We start from the raw sequence: 24146 nt of genomic DNA, 5'->3' as shown, positions 1-24146 counted from the left end.
TTCTGAGTTGCGTTTGATTGAAACATTTCTTTAACGGGCTCCAGAACAAAGGGTGGATAAATAAATATAAGAAAGAGAGAAAATAAGAGGAGTAAGTTGGAGAAGAATACGAGAGAGGGGTGGATGCCGGATGGATGAGCTGAGTGAGAGAGCTAGAGCTCAGTCACAGAGTCATGCAAACGCAGGGATATTCCCTACATGGATTTCTATACGTGGGACAACAGTATATTTTTAAACGAAGAAAGGAAGGGAATAGTCATATTTTTTCATACCGTTACTTACCATTATGTTTCCAAAATTATTTAATTGGTATTTTGACGTAAATTTGAAGTTAATTTTAGAGAAAATGAGCTGTTATGGGGTCAAATTACGCCGCTCAAAAAAGGAGCGATGACGTCATAGTCATAGATTTGGGGTGATCGAACGCAAGCAAAGTGCGCAAGATTTCAGTCTGAAAATAAATTGACATGGGTATGTTTTCTGCTGGCTGCTGACCCATCTAAAAGTCGCTAGAATACAATTTTACCATCAAATTTAAAGGTATGCTTGGTACCAAACGAGTATTTATTGGTGTTTTAACGTAAAATCCGTACCCAAATTTTTGGCTTCTAAACCATTATTTTGCCGCGAATTCGCATAATTATTCTAAGGAAATAAACTTAAGGAAATAAACTTAAGAAAAAATAATATTCCCGTGGTTTGAAATTCCTTCTATCGAATAAAAAAAAATCATTCGAAAATAATGTTTTATGACGGAGTAACAAGCGTTAGAAAACGGGTCTTCAATCACGACCTCTGAGGTCAAATCGAGGTCACCTCGACGAAGACTTGGATAAACTAGACACATTTTTCACGGCTTGCAGACTGACTGAATAGTGGTAAAAAACTACCAAGGTATTGTAGAGCATCTGGAAGATGTCATAGGGAGACAAAGGGGAAGCGTCAACATTCAGGGTAGGCAAAGAACATTGTGAAGATGCTGACATTCCAACCTTGAACTTTGCATTCTTCCTCCCTCCAAAAATGTTCTAGAAGATATGAGCAGGTAAGTTGAAAAGAAAATTATCAATTTCTTTTTAGACATGACAGGTGCTTATTTGTGTTTGAGAGAAAAAAACCCCATTAAAACTAATTGGAACATGAAAGCAATGCTTTTGTTTTGTCGGCCATTTCATTTTATTTTGGCATTAACAAAAGCAAGTGACATTAGATTTGCCACTTCGTGTATATAGGATGATTAAAAGAAAAAAAAAATTCTATAAAAATGATGTACCTTTGTCTTTTACATTTCATATAATAAAATTCTGCATTAATTCAATATCTTTTTTTTCTTCTTTCAATTCATATTTATGATTGATTTTGAAACTCTAACACGATTCAGGAAGCTTAACAGAGGCTACACGAGCTGTAGATAGCACAATATTCCATCTTATGAGGAAGACGACAGATGCTGAGAACCATCTACAGCACTCTTGACGAGATGGCAGACAATCCATCTTCCTACCTGGTTAACAGGTGAAGATAATGAAGCCATGTGTACATACTGCTTTGAACTGTGGAGTACAGCATGATCAAGATGATTCTGATGAATCACTGGTATGTGATCTTTTTTCTTCAGAAAAAAATCACTGAGATCTGGAGCCCATTTCATAAAGGACTTGCAACTGTTGTAACTTTGCCATTATGACAACTACCATGGTAACAGGGCTTAGCAGCCAATCAGAATCAAGGTTACCATGGTAGTTGCCATAATGGCAAAGTTACAACAGTTCCAAGTCCTTTATGAAACAGGCCCCAGGACTAGATATGACCCAAGCTCGAAATCAGTTTATTTATAGTTTGTCAAGCACCTGTTGATTTGTCATATTTTGGTGTCATAGCACCATCTGTGTTCAATGTATGAAAAACACCCGTCTGTACTTGGCTACATTTCAGCTAATAAAAGTGCTGATATCTACTATAAAGTTGCATCCGTGTCCTCATTTAATTTCAAAGATTAGAGTTGATATACATTATCAGTTTACATGATTTCATAATTTTCATAATGCAAATTTGAAATCAAGCGTTCCATTAGGCCCCACCTTCCCCTACTATTACTGACAGCTACCTACACACCCAATGCATGACACTTTGAACTTTCATACATTTCAGTCACTATCAATATCATCTACTTATATAGGAGGGTTCAATACTGAAATCATATCAATATTTAAAGGGATCTATTAAAATAAATGGGGGCCATTTCATAAAGCTGTTCGTCAGTTAAGAGTGACTTTATGAAGCAACTTAAAAGCAGCATTTAGAAACAATGCGTATTAAACGTTTTATAAATGTTGTTTTATTATTAAGAATGACTGGTGATCCTTTCTTGTAGTAAAAGATATTCACCATTAAAATCAATTGGTGATTATAAAGCGCATAAGAAAGGTTCACCACTTGTTCTTTAAGTCGCTCTAAACTTACAAAACAGCTCTATGAAACACACACCTGAACTGTAACTTAATAGATATTGCAGCATCAGATTCAAGTTGAAACAAAAGCTTACACAACAGGTATTACATTGGTCAACTTGATCCATCAGTAAGAGAGTAATTCTTGGTCACAGCTTCTCTTTCATCAACTTGATAGGTCAACTCAACATTTAGAAATCTAAAAATAAACAATAACAAAAACAGAATAAATTGGATAACATATTACTTTTTATATATGGCAATACAATTCCAACAATAATAAAAAGTCTTCAACATACCTTAAGATGTTGATAACATATTAATAAAATCTATCAATCTGGATATTGACTCAAATATCATTAGACATTATTTAAGATTAATTTCTTTACAATTTATTTCGTTTTTCATGGTGAATAGTTGTTTGGCTGAGTTTTGTCAAGGAATCACTCAACATATTTTTCTACCTAATAACGAGTATCAATTGATAGTTATCATCAGTGGTGTACTGTGGATCACGGCATGGGGGGGGGGAAGCGCACTCAATTTTCTGGCTTACAGACATAGTAGAGATATTTTAAGGACTGCCATTAAACCGATATGTATCTCACTGATCAAAAAATGTGAGTGCGAAGCGTGAGCTGAAACTTTATTTTTTTGTAATCATTTTTTGTGAGCTGAAACTTTATTTTTTTGTAATCATTTTTTGTAATCGTTTTTTGTAATCATGATGTGTACCTGTCTCACTACACAAACAATGTGAGCATGAAGCGTGAGTTAAATTTTTGTATAATATTGACCCAAATACTGGGAAATTTTAAGAACTATTTTTAAAGGAATTCATGAAGAGCATACATATCTCACCATAATCATCTTTATGATTGGAATTACACCTAAACACCTGACGCACTTTTTGTAGTCATTGTAGACATGTAAATGATACGTATCTCACTAATCAAATATTGCGAGCATGAAGCATGAGCTGAAAATGTTTGAAATTCAAACAAGAAAAAGGGACATTTTAAGGACTGTTTTTAGGAATTCATGAAGAGCAGACACATCTCATCGATCCACTAATGCAAACATAAGCACAGATTGGAAATGCTTTATATTCAGATCTCAAATGGGGGCAATCATTTTTAGTCATGAAAAAGAAGTGTTTGTCAGTTGTCACTACATAAAACAATAACTCAAAGTGTGAGGAAATATATTAGGTGTATATGGACTTGAAAACGGGATGTTTTAGAACAAGATTATATGTCTCATTAAAATGACAATGCGAGCACGTAGGCTCTATGTTTCATTTAATTATGAAAAATTATTTCTAATGTAATGTAATATACAATAATTTATTCTTCCCCAATTACGTTTCTCTTTCTTTTTTTTGCCAGCCAATGGGGGGGACACATGCCCCCCCTGCAGTTATGCCACTGGTTATCATATTACGCTATTAACCATACACTGCAAATCAAAGTTTTTGACGGCCATGCAGGTCAGCGAGTAGGCAAATTTAACGATGATAACCCCAATAGCCCAATAGAAAGCAGCACTATGAACAGCTTGTCAACTCTCTTGTCATGAGGGAATTCTGTCATTGGAGAAGGCCAATCCCGATTATAAACCATGGAAAACCTCACTCACCCCAGGCGTGTTATTTAAGTATCAAAACATGTGTTTCTTGACCTCGATGGGTCCGATAAAAAAACTAAATCGCAATTAGATACGCAGCTTGGTTCCTTCAATGAGGATTTTGTTATCGGGGTATAGGATTGTAGTAAAGCCATGAGTTGGTTAGGTGAATCTGCAACGAGGGTTTGACGTAATGTGTATTTGGCGCAAGCAATTATCTTGAGTTTTCATGCATTTCTCTTGATCTTATAGTTATTCCAATGAAGTTGACACAGATATCTTCAAAAATCATAGGCCTATTGAAATGTCCATTAAACAAGATTGGAAATGATGCATTGAATAGTTCATGCATTGATTGTTACAGGGAGGTTGGTGCCTAGAGTTCTTCTGATGCGTATGCTGGCTATCATCATCATATCATGACTAACCTTCTATTTTGTTTGCCTGGTGTTAATGTAATTGTTCCTGCTATGATGGTATCTTGTTCAACATCTATAGGTTCATCAAGGTACATGGCACATTGCCTCCAGTGTGTACAACTGAAAGAAGGTATGCAAACATGTTATTTGGAGAGATATTGATAATGACACTAGCAGAATACAATACGTAGAACATGGGAATACAACTTCACATCAAATGGATAGATTTAATTTTTGTTGATTAGCCTATCAATCATTAGTACAAGGACTCATTGATCTAGCTGACAAATGCTTTGAAATTAAATGACAAGCTATCTCTTGGACATTTTCCGGTTATAACTTCTCCTATTTTGGCTTGATACATGAAGTCCAATATCTGCAATGCTATCTACTGCATGTACCAGTATGTGCACCATCACAGGATCTTTATCGGTCTCTACCTCAAACAACAGAACTAGAAAGAAGAGCCAGAGTTATATAAGGCATCAAATTTTAAAATAATAAAACAAAAATGACTTTTTAAAAAACTTTTCCTTACGGTTCATCCGGTGATGTTGACAGAGTGAGCAATTCCTTCCCTTTGACCTTTGGATCAAAGGTCACTGTGAACCATGCAGTGAAGCCACAGAATGTCTCTTTACCAAAGCAACTGAATCTAAATGATGACTATCAGATGAAAAAAAAATAATACAAAGAACATAAATATGACTCAATTTGTATTTGTTTCATTACCTGAAATTAACAAATGGTTTCATCTGGCTACTCTTTTAAAAGCATATTGTCCACCAAGGAGCCCTATCCCAAAGTGAGTCTCCTGATATAGATTATAGTTTTGGTGTAAACTTCTCATGACACAATTCTATATTGAATGTAGATTTGGGAATACCAAAATAAGATTGCAAATTTTCGACCTTTATTTAGAAAATGGATATGCTTCCAGACATGGTAAAATACTTTTTTTTTGGGGGGGGGAGTATTGATGTAGGAGTGTTGAAAAGTGTAGCAGAATATCAATGACTCGTTCTTATGGGCAACTGTAAAAATAAATGACCAATCTTGTTTCTGGGTAAAATTTAAAAACTATTTGGGGTTTTGAGAAATGAAAGAATGCTGTCACAAAAAGGGAATCTAACCAAGATGCAAAATTGTCTTGAAAAAAATAAAGACAAATCAAACAAGAAAATAGGTTAAAGTTTGAATTATAGAAAGTCATGAATTTTTGAAAGCTTGTAAAAAAATTATTGTAATCAATTTTCCAACAGAGACTTACAAATTGGCAGAATGGGTGATGTTAACTTTAAACTTTCATTTAAATAGTCTTAGTGATCTCATTTCTAAAATGGACATAACTTTCTTAATTCTTGTCTATTTTTTCTTCAAACTTTCACCATTCAGTTCATCTTATTTTTCTCCTCCCTCATACAGTACATGATTTTATGACCAGGGTTGCATTTCCTGAAAAGTAATTTGTATCATAATACTAAATAGGTTCATTATTGCGGATTGAAATAATCGCTAGAGGGTATTCATTTGTCTCGCAATCTACTATGGTCAACAAGGAAATTCGTGATCACTCTCGCAAAAAGTGTTCACTGGCTTTCTAGGAAATTCGTGATCACTCTCTCAAAAAGTGTTCACTAGCTTACAAGTTCACGAGCTTTCGAGTGCCGCTGCAACTCTTTATCAAGTGACACGGATTGTCCGATATCGTACTCTATTTATACTAACCTCCAAGACCGTACGCACAAACGCGAGAACAATAGGTGGGCACTGATCCGTTGTGTGATTGGTCAGGAGTTATGCAAATAAGCCGGGGGTATATGCAAATACGCCGTGGGTCGACAATACGCAAATGAGACCAAAATTGGCGGGCTCGCTAGTTTCCCGTGGGCGGGGGTTGACTGGCTGAGCGGTCCCTCAATCGGGGCCGGGAACGATCGGGTCGGCGTGCACTGCCAGGTAAGGGGGTATTGTGCTGTCGGATGGTTTCGCATCCAGAAATCGGGGATGTCGATCCCGCTGTCTCTGTTGAAATTGTTAGGACAAAGACGTATACTAATAGCCTCCTTAATCCTGCGTGTATACCAATGTCTTTCTTTGGCAATGCAATGTACACCCTCCCAATCTGGGTGGTGTTGCTTCTCCCAAGCATGTTCTGCCATCGCGGATGTGTCGGTTCGCTGTAACCGAACATCGCGCTTGTGTTCAGAAATGCGTTCAACTATCGGTCGGGCTGTTTCTCCGATGTAAGACCCGTCACATCCCTGGCAAGGAATGTTGTATACTACGCCATCACGTCTGTGATCAGGGATAGGGTCTTTGGGGCGTACAAGCTGTTTGCGTAAGGTGGTGTCCGAGCGGAAAACCGTTCGGATACCGTGACCTTCTAATCGGCGTTTAAGTTGTTGTGAAAGGCCATCTATGTATGGCAAGACTGTACAAGTCTTGAAAACCTTCTGATCCATTGGTGGTTGTTTTTTCTTGAAAGGATTCTTGATAAAACGGCGTGGGTAGCCATTACTGTATAAGGCGCCACGTATGTGTGCTCTTTCTTTCGGGAGTTCAGGCGGGTGAGTTATAATACGTGCTGCTCTGTCGAACAGACATTTAATAAGACCCTTCTTGACCGATTTGTCGTGATGAGAATCATATGGTATGTATTGGTCTGTATGAGTGGGCTTGCGGTAGACAATCCGTGTCACTTGATAAAGAGTTGCAGCGGCACTCTAAAGCTCGTGAACTTGTAAGCTAGTGAACACTTTTTGCGAGAGTGATCACGAATTTCCTAGAAAGCCAGTGAACACTTTTTGCGAGAGTGATCACGAATTTCCTTGTTGACCATAGTAGATTGCGAGACAAATGAATACCCTCTAGCGATTAATTTGTATCATATTCAAATTTTTGGACATCACTATAGATCATCACAAAAACATTCCCTTGTAAAAAATTGTCATGAAAACTACTTTCATTGAAGAAGTCATGGTTTGAGTGTTCTAAAGTTGCTTTTTGAAAGAAGAGTATGAAATCTATACTATCAAAATTCTGTCAAAATGACTTCTATGGAAATCAAGTTTAGTCTACCTTCATGCTAATTACCACAAAAACATCATCAGTAATTTAGTTTTATTCAAAGGGGCCTGAAATAATATCAAGATTTGATTGCTTGCCTTTATACACTGTAGATCATCCTGAGTCATGGTTTCAAGATTAAGTTCTGAAATTAGGTTTTCCCTGGCCAATAAATCACCACCATATACTTCCTCTATATGGATAGCACCTGTAAATGATAAGGGAAAAATGCAGGCAATCATAACACATGCTTGTTTACAGTATAATTCATACTGTCTACATAACTCATTGTAAATGAAACTGATCAATCATTCTTGGTATAATTCAAGATATTACAATCTTCCTAAAACTAAAGAATTATTGATAACTGGAATCAAACCTTGTTTGAATGCCTCAGATCTTGGACCAGGACTCCATAGAAAATTAGATTTATTCATATTTATTGGATAAAACCAAATTTTCTAATCCGAAGGTGGAAAATGAATAAATAATTTGTTGTAGGTTTAAATGAACAAGTGGAATGCCTCTGGCAGTCTAGCCTGCATTACGTGATTTGATATAGCCGCAGTGTTGACTTTGAAAACAGCTATTGAATATTTATTTACAAAAGAAAACATTCATATGATAACAAAATACTATGTTCATTGACCAAAAATAACCTTTGACCTTGGTCATGTGACCTGAAACTCGCACAGGATGTTCAGTGATACTTGACTACTCTTATGTCCAAATTTTATGAACTAGGTCCATATATTTTCAAAGATACGCTGGTTATGATGACATTTCAAAAACTTAACCTTAAGTTAATATTTTGATATCGATTCCCTCAACACTGACCATGGTCATGTGACCTGAAACCAAGGCAATATCTTCAGTAATACTTAATTACCCTTATATACAAGTTTCATGAACTAGGTCCATATACTTTTTAAGTTATGATGTCATTTAAAAAACTTAACCTTAAGTTAAGATTTGATGTTGACTCCGCCGTCCAAAAACGGCGCCTATAGTCTCGTTCTATAAGGCAGGGCAGACAAAAATTACCATAATGCTAAACATGCCCTAAAACTAGTAAAAAAAATTTTAAAGCATGGGCCAATGTTATGGAAAGAGTTGATATCAAAACTAAATGAAAATTAGATGCAGCTTTTTAACCAATTAAACCAGATGCAGATTTTTAACCAATTAAAACTACCTATAGGGGAAGGCGGGGTAAGTTGAGCATAGGGGCAAGTTGAGCCACCAGCCCCAGGCCAATAATGAATGAGTCAGACATTGTGGTGGTGTCATGTATTGATGACCCATAGCATAACCCCTAGCCCCACCATATTGTTTTCAACTTTGAAGCAAAAAGTAGTTTTTTAGAGGGAAAAATGTGAATTTCAGCCAAAAAAGTAAAAAAGAGTGTGAAATAGATAAGTGATTTATAAACAGACACGTCTTTAAATATAATAAAGACATGATAGCAACATTATTAGTCCAGGTATGGATCTTCATTCTTGTGATAGTCTTTTATATGATGGATGCATAATAAATGTGTGAATACAAAATTATCGCACTAAGTTCGGACTGGGGTAAGTTGAGCCAAACAGCATGGGGCAAGTTGAGCCATGGTAATTCCTATGGTAATGTATCTCAAAAAACAAACAAACCATAAAAATCGATTAAAATGCTGGCTGAAAGGAGCAAATTTACATGACTGCTCTTTTCCTTTTAAAGGATGTTAGTATTTATAGAGAATTAGCAAGTGAAAAGACTTTAAACAAAAAATTGACATGCTGGTTCTCCCCTCATACATTTTGTACATAGTTTTTGTGGCTCAACTTACCCCAGAAGGTGGCTCAAACTTACCCCATATATGGGGCAAGTTGAGCCATTTGACATCGTTTTTTTCAAAGGTCACGATGACTTTCAGTGTGGGGATAGAAAGTTATATACAGGTGGAAAATATTTCAGAAGAATTAAATTTCAAGGCAAGGTACTTATTTCGACAAGATTATTAATCATATCAATTCTAACATGCAAAAAGCAAAATCTGTCACAACTTACCCCGCCTTCCCCTATATTTGGGACTTGCACTTGATTTTTGAAAAGTAATGTTTAGGCAAATCTTTCTGCAATTAAACAGATGAGTTTTTTTAAACCAATAAAAAATTATTTGGCTTCTATACAATATTTGATGGATTAATGTAATCACTTACTGCATAATGATTTCTTGGCTTCTGGTTTTATACATGACATGTCTACCCCAAACTTCTCCTTCACAGTACTCCAAAATTCTATCCTAAAAATGGAAGCAGAAATGTCATAAGTCATATACATTCCACATTTCTGTCGGATTTCTTCTTTTAGGAAGTTAGTGACAAAAATTATTTGCCATAATCTTATGTATAATATAATAAATAAGATTAGTGTAGGAATGGGAAAAAAGATATGTCTCCATAAATCATGCAATGACTAGTAGTATCTAAACCAATTCTCATGTTGACAAAAAGTAGCTTCATGACTGAATTTATCTGGAGATATACTTTGAATCTCTCATTGGTTTCCTATATGTAACATGCATTCATATTAATCAAAAGCCAATCAAAGGGTAATTCTAATCTAATAGAAGCATTTTCGGCCCACAAACTTGGTGGATTGTGAGCAATTCTAGGGTGACATGAATTACAAAGACAAAGAAAAATTTTGCAGTACACCATTTGCGTTTCCAACAATTTGAATAATGAAGTTTGAATACAAATGTGTTTATACCATTTTTCATGCATTAAAATTGGAATCATACAAGCATTCTAGTGTGAAGTAAAATATTATATGGGGTACCCAGAGCAAAGATGACAGCAATTATTGGTCCATATTCTAACTCTGGATAAAGCATGGTCTACAATTGTGAATTAGCCATCAGTAACCAAATGTGACGCTAACTAGGTGATTACTTCATCATCATATCACCAAGGTTTGAATTAAACTTGGGTTCAGAATATTGGTGATTGTATTTATATATCATTACCTTTCAGAATAGAATAGGTCATTGGTGAATGGTGCTAAGTACAGATTGGCTTTATTTGGTAGAATCAATCCATCCTAACAAGAGAAGAGAAATTGAATTAAATCATATTTAGCATGGTGAATAAACAAACTGCACATGGTTCCTTTATCATCAAACACTCTAAATCATTGGTGCTCATTAAGAATCCTAGCTTGACGTAATAATTTTACGCTAGAACGATACTAGTTGAGTGATCACAAACTCTTACATGCAATGATTTATGGCTCTTAATATACATCAGTTTATTGCTTATCTTCAAAGTAAGAATTCTCTAAGAAAGAAATGATACTTTATGTTATCAATTTGGATTTTCAATTAATGTTCTGAATCGACATGGCATGAACAAATAGAACAAAATTAACCAATGAACTTGCTATATTAACAAATGTCTCCTGATGGCGAACTAAAGCATTTTACTTCTGATATACACACCGTGCATCATATCTTACCAATAAACATTCCCAGTACAAAGTCATCTGATCTAGCAATACAGTTAACACAAAAGAACCTATAATATAATTATAATTAAGCCTGAGTCATATCGATTATTTTGAAAACCGGTGTTCGACAGCTCTAAGTCGATCGAACATCGATGCATCGAATATTGAAGGCGGGGAAAATTTAGTCTTTTGTTGTTGCGTCGATGCGATGCGCTTTGCATATATGCACTACGCACTGACGGTATGCGCTGGCGTTGGCCGGGTGAGCGTTGCACAAGCAGATGACAGAGCAAAGTTCGTTTGTATTTTCCATGATCACAAAACACACAAAAAACGCCGGGGACCAAAGCAGAATTCTTCCCAAAATATCTTCAACAATGATATTTGCAGATGACAACATATAAGTTTAAAATGAAACAATAATAAAGACATGAATCAGAGTCGATCCGAATGATTTTCGGTCGACTAGCATTCGCAGTCCATTCACCAGCCCCGTCCGCACCTCCGTACACTCACTCTCCCGAAACGACAGGCGTGCTTGACGTCAGCGCCAGCAAACAATTGCAATCAACGGAGAGCGCTGTAACTTGCCTGAGATTGTGTAGTTGGATCCAAAATGAGCTCCAAATAAATTTATGGGAATAAATACGTAATTTTCTCTGGATGGTCATTTGAATTGCTATTCAATGCTGATATAACGATTGTGAGGAAAGATTGTGGAATATGAGTTATGACGATGTTCGAGAATTAATCCTGATAATGACAATCCAGTTTTTTAGACGCAATTGAGCATGCGATCAAAATAAATACGAATGTTTCGAATCGAGCCCTAAATTCATCTAAATTATTACGATTTAACAAGATTTTATGGTCATACTAAGAAAATTGACGATGTCAGCAAAGTATGTTATGTTCATATGGAAGAAATAACACTGGGATTATTTCTATTTTATCTCTGGACGTCTCCTCCAAGCTCCGAGAAAATAAGCACATTGCGCATGCGTGTTTGATGACGTATGACATATTTCCCCATTCATGAAATCAGAGCCCAAAGTTGGGCACGAACTAGCTTCAAATTGATGGAAAAAAATATCAAACGCAATTTTCTCTGTTTTGTCATGTAAAATGTTATTATATGGTGATATTACGAACTTGAACAGAGTTTTTGCATGTAGACAATGTTCGAGAATCAATCCTGACGTGATGATTATTTTTTTTAGACAAGTGCACTAGCTCGACTCAAGAAGTCAAGTCGATCGTCATGAGATGTCCGCCATTGAAAATTGAAACGAAATACAAACGTTTCACATCAAGCTCTAAATTCATATTAATGATTATCATATGCAAATTATTGTTAAATATTACGATTAAATAATGTTCTATGGTCATGATTTTAATATTGTTCATGAAAGCAAGATTTATTTTACGTTGATCGCGTCAATTTCCGGTCATTTTCTGGTTTGATTAAAGAACAGTACTGCGCATGCACGATCGATGGCCATGACTTCCATTCATGAATTCATCGTGCATAAATTATCTCGGCACGAGCAGACGAGTAAGACTCGAACTATGATCGAAATAAACTTCAAATTAATGGTGAATAGCATCATAATTACTCATTCGGTTTCATTTTGGGGGCAATAGAAACAAGTAAGTAGTAGTAAAGTTGGACATTACTGATATGTTGATGATTGATTGTGTAAACCAAACGAATCGGCCGGCCGACGTATTTTTTTTTTTTTTTTTTTTTCGATGCACCGATTTTGCAAAATCTGCACCGGTGTTCGATGACATCGATCGAGCACCGATTTTAAAATCGATTCGACTCAGGCTTAATTATAATTCATCAGAACAAAAGAATGATTACTTACCTTCTTAAGCCACCTGTCCCTTGCAGATATGACAGAATTTAGCATAGATTCATACAGCAAAAAATGTCCCTATGAGAAAAAAGTAGAAAGAATAAAAAAAAAAAGTCAATTCCCCTCTCCCCTGTGGTAGCTTATTTTACCAGTAAGCAAATGTCATTGATATTACTTTAATTTGATGTATGAATACCTACAATCTGTCTTTTTTTTTTAGCCATATCATACATTGAACATATGCCCAAAGAAGCACACTGTATCTCTCCCAGTCAACTGTCTACATTGGTAAAGTTTATTATTTTGCTTAATGCCCAGTCATATTATTTCTTTACTTCTTAAATGTATCAATCAACAACTTATATCAAGTACTTATACATGTAAGATACATACATAAGACCATTCATCATATATACATGCAAGATATGATAATAATAATTCAAAGCTCTTCCTGTGAAGGACATCGAGCACTCTATTCAAGGATAGAATTCCTGAAGTATGCAAGATATATATATATGCAAGTTTATTTTTGTAAGTATAGATAACCTACATTTCATAGTTTCTTTTATTTCATAACAGTCATGGTTATCAATCATTTGTCACTGCAAATTACAAAATAATGCTAAAACTTTCATAGCAAACTGAGCAAAACTGAGTGACATTTGAATACTCACCATCCATTCACTGACTATTGCATCAACTTTCTCTGGAAGTTCAATATTCTTCAGGTGTAAAGAAAAAAAAATACATACATATTGTCTAGGAATATGATGTATTGTTTATATTGGCAATATAAGCTACACACTTAGAGTATATCTATGATAACAGTGACCACATTTGTTATCTTTTTATTTGTATTTTCTGAGACTGACGTGATGTCACACGAGTATAAGATCTGATGTGGAAGACATGAGAGGAAAAGGAAAATCAAATATTATTTGTTAATAGATGATGGTGACAAAAAGCAGTAAGTTTGGTCTGAATTTAGAAGATGACAGAAAGATGCTGAAGGTGGGAGGAGAGTCTTCATGGTGTGAGAGTCAGTACTTCTTGGTTAGAGAGACAATGCTGTCAAATGAAAATGGATGAATGAGGAGGAATTGAAGAAAAAGCATACTGTTACACAAACAAGCTCTGCATTTACTATCATTATGAATTGTTGAAAACAAGGCATGAAAAATAAGGCACAATTACTTTCCTCATTTGCTTTAGAATTAGATGAAATTAATACAAATAAATGGACATATTTCAAAGTATCTGACACTAAGACAAAGATAATTGACAATCTTTTCCTGTTTTCATGAGTGAATCATTATTCATATTGCCTTATCTATATAAATCTCATATCATTATATTAGTGAATTATTGTTCATGTTGTAAACAAAAATGCATCCGTATTTCTCTACAAATTGTATTGAGGAAAGAAAATGTAAGAGAAGGGATAGTGTACAGAGTATTATGCTACTTATAATTTAATGTTTGATACTGTATGTTTGCCTTTCCATGGAAAGACAAAGTATTGAAAATAAAAAGCTTCATAAATATAAATAGATAGGTCTCAATTAATGGATTATGTAGTAGACATAGACAATGTAAATTTTATGAAGATATTACTCAGTGTTTGCATACCTCTACACGATCTTGGATAACATTAATCTTTTTGCTCGCTCCATTTGCTTGAGCTACACTCTGTGCTTGCTTGGCCATAGAACTAGCTTCTATAGCATACACTGAAAATAAAAAAAGTTTATTATCGCAATATAGTGCATGATACGTAAGTCGATTGGAGAAATAGATGAACAAAAAGATATAGATCTTTTTTTTATAAAACAGAAACTTCATAGCAGTATAGCCAAACTGAGATGATCTTTATCTGATAAAGTAATGATTACAACCAAGCACATACTCCTCTCCTTTGCTATTTAAACATACAATGTAAAATAAGTGGTAGATGATAGAGAAAAGAAACATTGTTTTCATTTAAAACAGGTTTAAAACCCACCATAATACTACCAGTTCGGAAGTAAAATCTTTGCGGTAGCTTTTTTTTTTCAATTATTGATTTTCTATTCAGTAAACGAAAACCACTATTATACTCATGTATACATATACACAATATACCAAGCTACATAACAAGTGGAATGCCTCTGGCAGTCTCGCCTGCATTATGCTATTCAATATAGCAGCAGTGCTGACTTTGAAAATAACTACGATAAATTGTTCTTCACAAAAACACCATTCATTTAATATAACAAAATAAATATCAATTTCATTGACCCTTAATGAACTTTGACCTTGCTCATGTGACCTGAAAGTTGTGCAAATTGATATTAAATGATACTCGAGTACCCTCATGCCAAAGTTTCATCGATCCATTTACTTTCAAAGTTATGACACTTTAAAAGCTTAACCTTGGCTAATATTTCAATGATGATATATCCTTAACATGATTCAAGTTCATTGACCCTAAAATGACCATTGACCTTGGTCATGGGACCTGAAACTAGTGAAAGATGATCAGTGATACCTGATTACCCTTATGTCCAAGTTTCATAATCTAGGTACATATGAATTATGATGACATCGAAAAAACTGAACCTGGGTTAATATTTCAATCTTGATGCCAGCGCTGTTTGAAAAGTGGTGCGTATAGTCTCGCTCTTCTACACAGGCCAGACAGAAACCACAGGGAAAATAATTAAACTTTAAAATATGGACTGTTCAATTACTTTTGATTTATTACTTTTTGCTATCCCTCAATCTTTATATTTACCTTTTCTTGCACCAGCTTGCACACAGAAACAGCTCAAAACACCTGAATTAAAAGTGAATAAAATTAATATGACCAAAATAAAAAGTGTGCAAAAAAAAACAACTGTGAAACAATCTGGCTTACAAGGTCATGTTCGAATTACAATAAGCTCAATCGTTCAATACAGACATGACATTCTTTCTGCTTCCTTTTGAACACCTTGATCTACGGCAGATCAAAGATTTTCCAGTTGGGTGGGGGACATTTTCCCAAGGAAAAATTTGACAAGCAAAAAAAAAAAGGTTTTCACCTAAACTTGAATGTCATTACATTTGTGAAAACTGACAGGAAAAAAGGTCCTCACTTTCAAAGGGGGAGGGGGCACAGTTGGGTAAAAACATCATATTTACATTAAATGTTTTTCATTGCAGCTCTCAAAGGGGGGCACAGGCTGAATGTGACCCCCCCCCTTGGATCTGCCACTGACCATTATGGGGTGGTAGTCTGGAAAAATCATAAATTTTGACAGAAATTCTGTCATTTCCCCCAAGATGTGACACTGCTGTGATTTTCACAAATTGGTAAAACCTTAAGCTTTTCATATCTGTGTAAGTTCCAGCCCATCTTTTCACAGACAAACCAATCAAAATCACTGTTAGTTTCGAGTGGGATTTTGATTGTATTGTATCCTCAATACATTAGCTGACACTGCACGTATATTACTATGCTTAATTTTACAGTGAGACAGCAAGCTAAGAATTTTTTTAGGAGAGAGTGAGAGAAAATGGAAATAAAAGAAAGAAATAATAGTAATTACTATGTACACGAAGCATGAAATCATATTTTGGAAAAATTGTCATGGATAATAAGTGAAACTTATACAACAATCTAATCTAAATGATATTGTATGTTTGACATATATTGTATGGTAAGAAATGACATAATTTATGAATGCTGGACCCTATCATAAATTTGTTCATATTTTGTGCTTGTATATGTACTGAAAATAGTTTTGTATAAAAAAGACAAATATTGTATATTTCTATTTTGATTGGGCACCCGATCATATTCTAGTTAACTTACAAAATAGATCCTATAGCTCAAATCATCCACAACAATAAAATGTTTTACAAAAAATGTGTTCATATGTAAGTGATAAAATGGTACAGTGACTCTTATACTTGTAGGGGGTTTAGTAAAACGGAAGATCGGCTTTAACTACAGTACATGAAGTATTGATAAGCTGGATTTGATCACAATATTCTTATTGCTAAATTATGTGAAATGCATGTTCGACCCTGTGTTATATATCATTAGTAGTATATTTCTTAAGTAATCGCCAACAAACTGAAGTATAGGGGCCAGTTATTGAAATCAAAATGCAGTGTTATGGTTATGGGTGTACCCCAGGGTACCAAACTTGGTCCCATTTTATTTTTTATAATGATAAATGGTGCCTGTAGTGATAGTACTTTGTCATACTTTAAATATGTAGATGACTTAACCATGGTAGAGTGTAGAATAAATAATGAAACTTCAAAAAAATACAAACTGAAATTGAATTACTCGAATCATGGAAATGATAAGGAACTCAATGCATCAAAATTTTCTACAATGTCAATTTCATTTTCAAAACAACCTCTTCAACTGCAAGTGATCTATATGAATAACACCCCATTACATTGTGTAACCACAGTGAAAATCCTAGGAATTACAATTACGAATGATTTAAAGTGGAAAGCTCATGTAACCGAAATAATGAAAAAGAGCAATAAAAAGTTATACATGCTTAGAAGATTGAAAGCTTACAATCTAACCAGAATGTGATTTGTTAACAGTGTATACAGGGTATGTAAGACCAGTCCTAGAGTATTGCAAACCTCTATTTGCTGCTTCTCTTACTTTGAAACAGATAAAAGATATTGAAACTGTCCAGAAAAGAGCATGCAAGATAATATTGCTAACCAAATGTCTATTATACGAAATGGCTCTATCTTAAAATTGACATCACTTGAAAGTCGAAGAGTAAAACTTAAACTTTAAAGTTAGAAATTAATCAATTGTACACAAACTGGTTACCTCCACTGAAAACAAACGCTTTCAATAGGACATATGAATAAATACTGTATAAGGAGATTCCATGTAAAACAAAAAGATTTCAGAACAGTGCTCCTCCAAGTCTGACAAGATTATTAAATAAGTACCATGGTAAATAAGTTTGCAATTTGTGTAATGGATGTGCAATATTGTATTATCTATAATTTTATTTTTATCCATTTTAACTCCAATTTTAACAGCACATATGTAATTTTGATTTGTATATTCATTGTTAATCTTAGTAATTTTGATTATTTTTATATATTGGCATTGTGTAAGCATGTACAATTCATTCTGTGACTGCAATTATGTTTTTTTGCAAATAACCTGAATTGAACTGAATTGAGTTGAATACAATTCAACTTTAGTGGCCATATTGTTTTTGCACAATAGTTGACCTCTTAACCCTTCTAAAACTAGGGGGAGAGGGTCAATTTGACCCACCCCCTCGACAAATTTCACCACTACACCGTCACGCAAAGTTTTTTGATCACGCCGCTCACTGCTTTCTTACTTTCAAGTCTTGCGCATCTTTTGAGACCAAAATTGCAATTGGGGAGTGGTTCTGAAATTACGCAACATTTTGTAAGTGCATGTCAGACCCGAAATTGCTCAAAAATGTGATTCTGTGTACAAAGTCAATGCAAATTGTGTTTTTCAACCAAAAATCATAGATGTGTGATTATTTCTGCTTCTGTTGGTTTAAATGGATTTGTTTTATGCTATTTAGGATCGCAGAAGGGTCCCCGACAACGTTCATTGGAAAAAACATAAGAAATTAATTACATTTTGGCAATTTTTTTGTAGATATTTGTTAAAAATGTAATAATTGATATTCCAACCAAAAATTAGCATTCTACTGGCTATATGAATTGAGTTAAAGGCAAAAACATAAACAAACAAAAAAATTTAGGGCAAATTTCATACGCTTCTTTACATAATTAACAAAAAAATATAAAGAATTAATCTTTACATCCCACAGTATATACTAGTCTGAAATAGCCCAGTTAACATAGGGTTAAAACTATTGTGTCTAATCCGACTGGATCAACACCTGATCATATGACCTACCTGTACCTGCTCCAACATCAGCAACCACCTTCCCAATGAGTGCATCACTAGCCCGTAAAATGGCTAACCTAATATTAGAGGTACAACAAAAACATTGAGTATAGGAAATGAACAACAAAATGAAAAGGTACGGATGACATCTTAAAAGAGTCATATTGGTTTGAAATAGGGACTACCACTACTCCACGGAGGAATTATTATAAATCAGACCAGTGTAGCATATGAATACATGCAACATGTAAAATGGAAAAAGGAAACACTCTTGAAGGGTATATTGAAAAAAAAGTAACCAATTTACGATACAGATATGTAAGATACTAAGATATGATATTACAGATATGTTACCATTTCAGTTTTTATCACAGGAATATTTTTCTATCTAGTCAAAAACAAACATTAAACTCTGCATTTTCAAAATTATATCAAGCAGGTACTTCTTACATGGTTAAAAAACATCCTGGTATATTCAAGAAGCTTAAATTCTTCATATTAAGCATCCTGTTAAGTCTCAAAAAAAGAGAAAAGAAATATAAAAAATATATTACCTGTATGAATTTGTTCTGACAACATCTCTGATCATTTCTTCATGAATCCCTATGTGTTCATATGATCTGTGAAAGAAAAATAACCCAAGGTAGCTAGTTCAGCTATTAGTTGATTACCTTATGTGAGTGCCTGACAAGAATTCATAAGGGTCCATTTCTTTTCTAAATCTTTCATATTTGATTCAGCCAGGTAGATTTCAGCTGGTAGATTGATGGAAAACTCAGATTCATAAACCACAAAGATCTCTCTTCATAGAAAATAACATTTTTTTTTAATTTGTAATTAATGCAAATTAAAAGTATAATTTTTTAGTGATATAGAATAATAATTATATGCAATCTGTTACTTACAAATAATGCATTTACATGCATGCAAGCTCAAGCCATATTGGCATTGTTTCATAGAACTTACCAAGTGATAATGCTACTTCCAATAGAAAGTTCAAGCGTAATACTGCTCAAATGAAAATGAAAATTTGTTCAAACACATTTGAAGACAATATTAGTCAACACGACCCTGAATTATTCAACAGGGTCATGTTTTTTTTGTTTTAAAAAGAAATAACTTACTTGAAATAAGATGTGTCTATCTCTTCAGCCATTCCTTCTGTTTCTTCAGAGCTTCTGATGCATATTCTGTTGAAATTAATTTTAAGAGAGTAATAACAGGTAAGAAGATTAACCACATAGTGCGGATTATAATGGACTCATCGTACATGTAGATCTACTGTAGATTAGTGTTTCATGATGACAATGTCAACTTTGCAAGATTTCATTGTCGAGCAACTAGCATTGCAAGCAGCTAAAAGAAAGGTCAAAAAGGAGGGACCATACAATACAAAGACTCAGACTCCGTGTCATTTGCTGTTAGATATGCTACCTCAAAGGTTACCGAGTGTAGCGAGATGGTCATTGACATCTCGTTTTGAATCTGCGACCAATACTGTAGGAGCCGTATTTCAGATGAAGGTTGATATAACACCAAAAGCTTTGGTCTCTGTTATGTTGGTTGTTCCGCTGAACTAAAGACTCAATGGCCATATGTTTATGCATTAAGTTCGGATAAAAAAGGGAAGTGAAGTTGCGTGACAGCCAAAGTAAGTCACTGTTTTTTCCCCCTTTTAAGTTTATTTTTCTGTTTTGGTGGATTTCAGGCCATAACGGAATTATAATCTTTATTTTGGTACAGTTCTTTTTATATACCAGCATTTTTTATGAAATAAAGACAATAATCGATGAGCCACGCCAGGGGGATTTTGCATTGTTAACCCTTATGGTGGCTGCATGATAGCAAGCCGTCTGTATACGAGAAATTTTTTTAAATAAAAATGTTAAAATTCATAAAAACTCCTCGAAACAGAAGGCTGTCAGCTAGAACTTTGGTCTCTGTATTTGGTGAGTGAAGTCAACGGAGTTCAGCGGAACAACCCGGGGGGGGGGGCACTTCCATTCACGAGTTGATACCATGCGCGACCATGGGGTCTCGAAAAGCACCCTAAACACGTAATTTCCATATTCTGAAAATGCACCTCTTAACCAGTATTGGTGCGTGAAACCCTACCCTTAACAAGTATTGGAAACAAAACGATACTCTTGGCAAATATTCCCTGAAATGAACCGAAAAGTTCTCTCCTACCCCCATCTCGATCGGCCATTTTTGTTATGAATCGTAACAAAATGGCCGATCGAGACTGGGGTAGGAGAGAACTTTTCGTTTTTTTGAGGTTCCAGTTTGTGCCCCAATGTCAGGAAACTGCCACTCGTTAGACCTTCATCCATATAATCGTGGTAAGTGCTTGATTTCTGTTTTAACTATTTATTCAGAGAATTATTTTGACCATACTTCACGCTTGTCAGGTGAGTATGCCTTTACACCCTGGGTTAGATCTTGGACAGCATTGCATTGTGCATTTATTTAGCCAGCGGCCTGTACGCGCATTGTCACCTTATTCAATAAAATCGCATTATGACGTCACCTCCTAAAGCGGTGCAATGGTACATTTTTGGAACGGTACATTTTGGATGGTACGTCTTGTGCACTCATGGTTTCAAATCGTCTCGTGTGTGAAGGATTCATATGCACCTGGTGCACGCGAATCTTTCACACCCTTTTTACGAAAATAACTATGACTTTACATCATAGCTAAGAATTCTACTTGTTCTATAACACTTACCGAACCATATGGATCGTTCGTTGAATTCTCTTTGCTGTTTTTTTTAATAAAATAAGAGCATTTTTCGTGATCTTCACGTAGATAACTTCTGCTCAGCGTGGATATCAATTTTTGCCTAAAGAGGGCGCGCGATATTATTCACCAAGCCGGTAGGCACTTAAGAACCAAGTTTGAAAGGATACTTGTAAAATTATGTCACTCTCGCCGATGAATATTCATTAGATCATGGTCGTGCGTGTTCAATACACACTGAGTGCATGCATGCAGAGTTTGTATTGAACACGCACGACCACGATCTAATGAATATTCATCGCGACAGTGACGTAATTTTACGAGTGTCCTTTCAAACTTGGTTCTTAAGTGCCTACCGTACCTTTGTTTACGGTCTTGCAAGCTAGCTGCATTCTAGGCGATCAGCATTATTTTCTTGCTCGTTCAATCCACTTTCATCATCATCTTGTCAAAAGATGGCGTACTTTACCAATAAGTATATACATGAGATGCAACCTGTTGATTTTTGGTACAATTTCCTATTATGCGCTGACGACTTGAATTGAGAATGTTCGATACGAAAAATTGCTTTTCTCTTGTTTGCGTACTTTCCACCGCAGTATTAAGGACGGATAGAACGGAGTATCCTGGTTGAGACTTGGAGGTAAGCGATAAAAACACTTTTATAAACAATTTCCAATTCATTTTTAAGACAAACTTAAATTATTAAAATAATAATACGATAGTGGAGAAATACTGAAACGTTTGGCGTTTTTCATTCCCTCACATTCGTGTGATGAATGAAAACGTCAAAGTCCACTATGAAACCACATGCGTTGTGCGAGGTTAGTATTACTAACCTCGCATGTTGTGTGAGTGCGTCTTGTGTGCAACGGTATACCCAGTTGTTGTGTGTCCGGACAGGTTGTGTGTCCGGAAGATCAATTTTAGAAAGTCATTTGGAAAAAAAATACAAGCAAAGTTTCATCAATTTTAGCACAAAATGTTAGGAAATATTATAAAGAACAAAATAGAAGATGATTACAAGTATTTAATTCATATTTTTAGTGTAATCCAAAGACAAAAAAGAAGGCTTCAAGTTCAAAAAGATAAACTGTCCGGACACCCGACCCCCATCCTACAATGTGTGACATTGAGCCTCCCATTTGCTCGCGTACAACAAGCTAAGTAGGCATTGTATACCCAGTTGTCATGTCTCCGGACGATCAATTTTAGAAAGTCATTTTGAAAAAATCACAAGTCTCATCCATTTTTAGTACAACATGTTAGGAAATATATAGAGAACAAAATACAAGATGTTTACATCAATTGAATTCGTATTTTTAGTGTAATCCAAAGACAAAAAACTAGGCTTGAAAAATATTAAGTGTCCGGACACCCGACCCCCCATCCTACAAATAATAGGCTAATCACGACCACAATCATGACAATAAATTCGCAACGAATGTGCACTTGCGCGCAATTACTCCGCTAGCGCCGAGCGCCCGACGACGAAGCCGCCAGCTCCAGACGGGAAGGACGAGGGGCGATTAAGGGTTCGGTAGTGCCTAGTGGAGTCTCTGATCGGGAACAACAGCGCTGTGTCAATTCAACATTTTAGCGCCAAATCTTGGTCTTTTTACAGTAAAATACCTTTTGGAAGGTGCTTCTTCGCCTTCTTTCCCTGCATCCAGCCCATAATTCTTAGTTGCTGCCATGTCTCGTCGGACCTCTCTTCTCAATCGTTTTTAATAAAATTTCCAACGTTAAATTTTGTTCGTACTCGTAGCGATAGCTATAGCATGTTCGTTCAAAGAGAACACATGTTCTGTTAGTCTTGATCTCATCAGTATCTATTTTTTAAAATTGTGTGATAATTTATTCATTGCCACAATGATTTGATTTACACAATGGAATAATTTATATTGTTTCATCTTAACTAGCTTAAACTTGACTTGTGTCATGATAAATGAAAGTTTCAACCAACGAGAATTCAATTTTACCTCCCAGGCTGGATTGTAAATCTTTCAATTAATTGAATATGACTGATGGCCTAATTCTTGCAGCCTACGAAAAATAAAGTAAAAATTGATTTCTCAGCGGCAGAGCTTAGTCTGCTATGCAGACTCTGAATGGCTCGTGAGGTGGGATCTGCTTCTTAAAGCAAACCAGCCTGAAAGGGCGAGCGAAGCGAGCCATTTGAGCCTCAGTCAACTCTATGGCCTCAGTAGACATAGTCTGCTATGCAGACTCGTTGAATCAGCTGAGGTATACACACTGCAGATGTGGGTCTACATTTGTAGACTAGGCAGAGCTAATGTTGATAAAACCGATCGCAAAAATGTTAATGCTGGGCATGCAATAAACTAATTTGCAATCAATTACAAATAAGTTTCTTGCAATGCCTCATTATATTATCACAATGCTATTGATAATTTAAAAAACAAATTCTTCCAAGGAATCCCAAAGATTTTATTGGACTAAAATATCTAAGATTAGGTGTCAGAAGTTTAGATTACATTTACAATTGAAATACGTGTCCGCAGCATCACTTTAACATATTCTGCCCTACCCGCCCCACCCTATTAAAAACTTGACATC

General features: G+C 35.2%; 1 protein-coding gene across 2 annotated transcripts; it reads right to left on the bottom strand.

Annotated features, from left to right (window-relative positions):
• Positions 1-2199: 2199 nt before the first annotated feature.
• Positions 2200-23348, bottom strand: LOC121410206 (protein arginine N-methyltransferase 6-like). 2 transcript variants are annotated; one of them, XM_041602132.1, is made up of 14 exons: positions 23199-23348; positions 19951-20016; positions 19381-19446; positions 18836-18903; positions 15689-15730; positions 14545-14645; positions 13590-13637; positions 12925-12993; positions 10575-10648; positions 9766-9848; positions 7663-7772; positions 5034-5161; positions 4505-4615; positions 2200-2649 (listed from the first exon to the last, which is right to left on the bottom strand). In XM_041602132.1, the coding sequence occupies exons 1-14, from the start codon at positions 23261-23263 to the stop codon at positions 2565-2567; spliced, it is 1116 nt and encodes a 371-aa protein (XP_041458066.1). In that variant the 5' UTR covers positions 23264-23348; the 3' UTR covers positions 2200-2564. The 2 variants fall into 2 exon arrangements, with proteins under 2 accessions (XP_041458066.1, XP_041458067.1); XM_041602133.1 differs by lacking the exon at positions 19951-20016.
• Positions 23349-24146: the final 798 nt, after the last annotated feature.

Source organism: Lytechinus variegatus, chromosome 3 (genome assembly GCF_018143015.1).
Source record: "Lytechinus variegatus isolate NC3 chromosome 3, Lvar_3.0, whole genome shotgun sequence".
In the NCBI taxonomy this organism is placed as follows: Eukaryota; Metazoa; Echinodermata; class Echinoidea; order Temnopleuroida; family Toxopneustidae; genus Lytechinus; species Lytechinus variegatus.
This window is presented reverse-complemented; position numbering and strand designations above follow the sequence as displayed.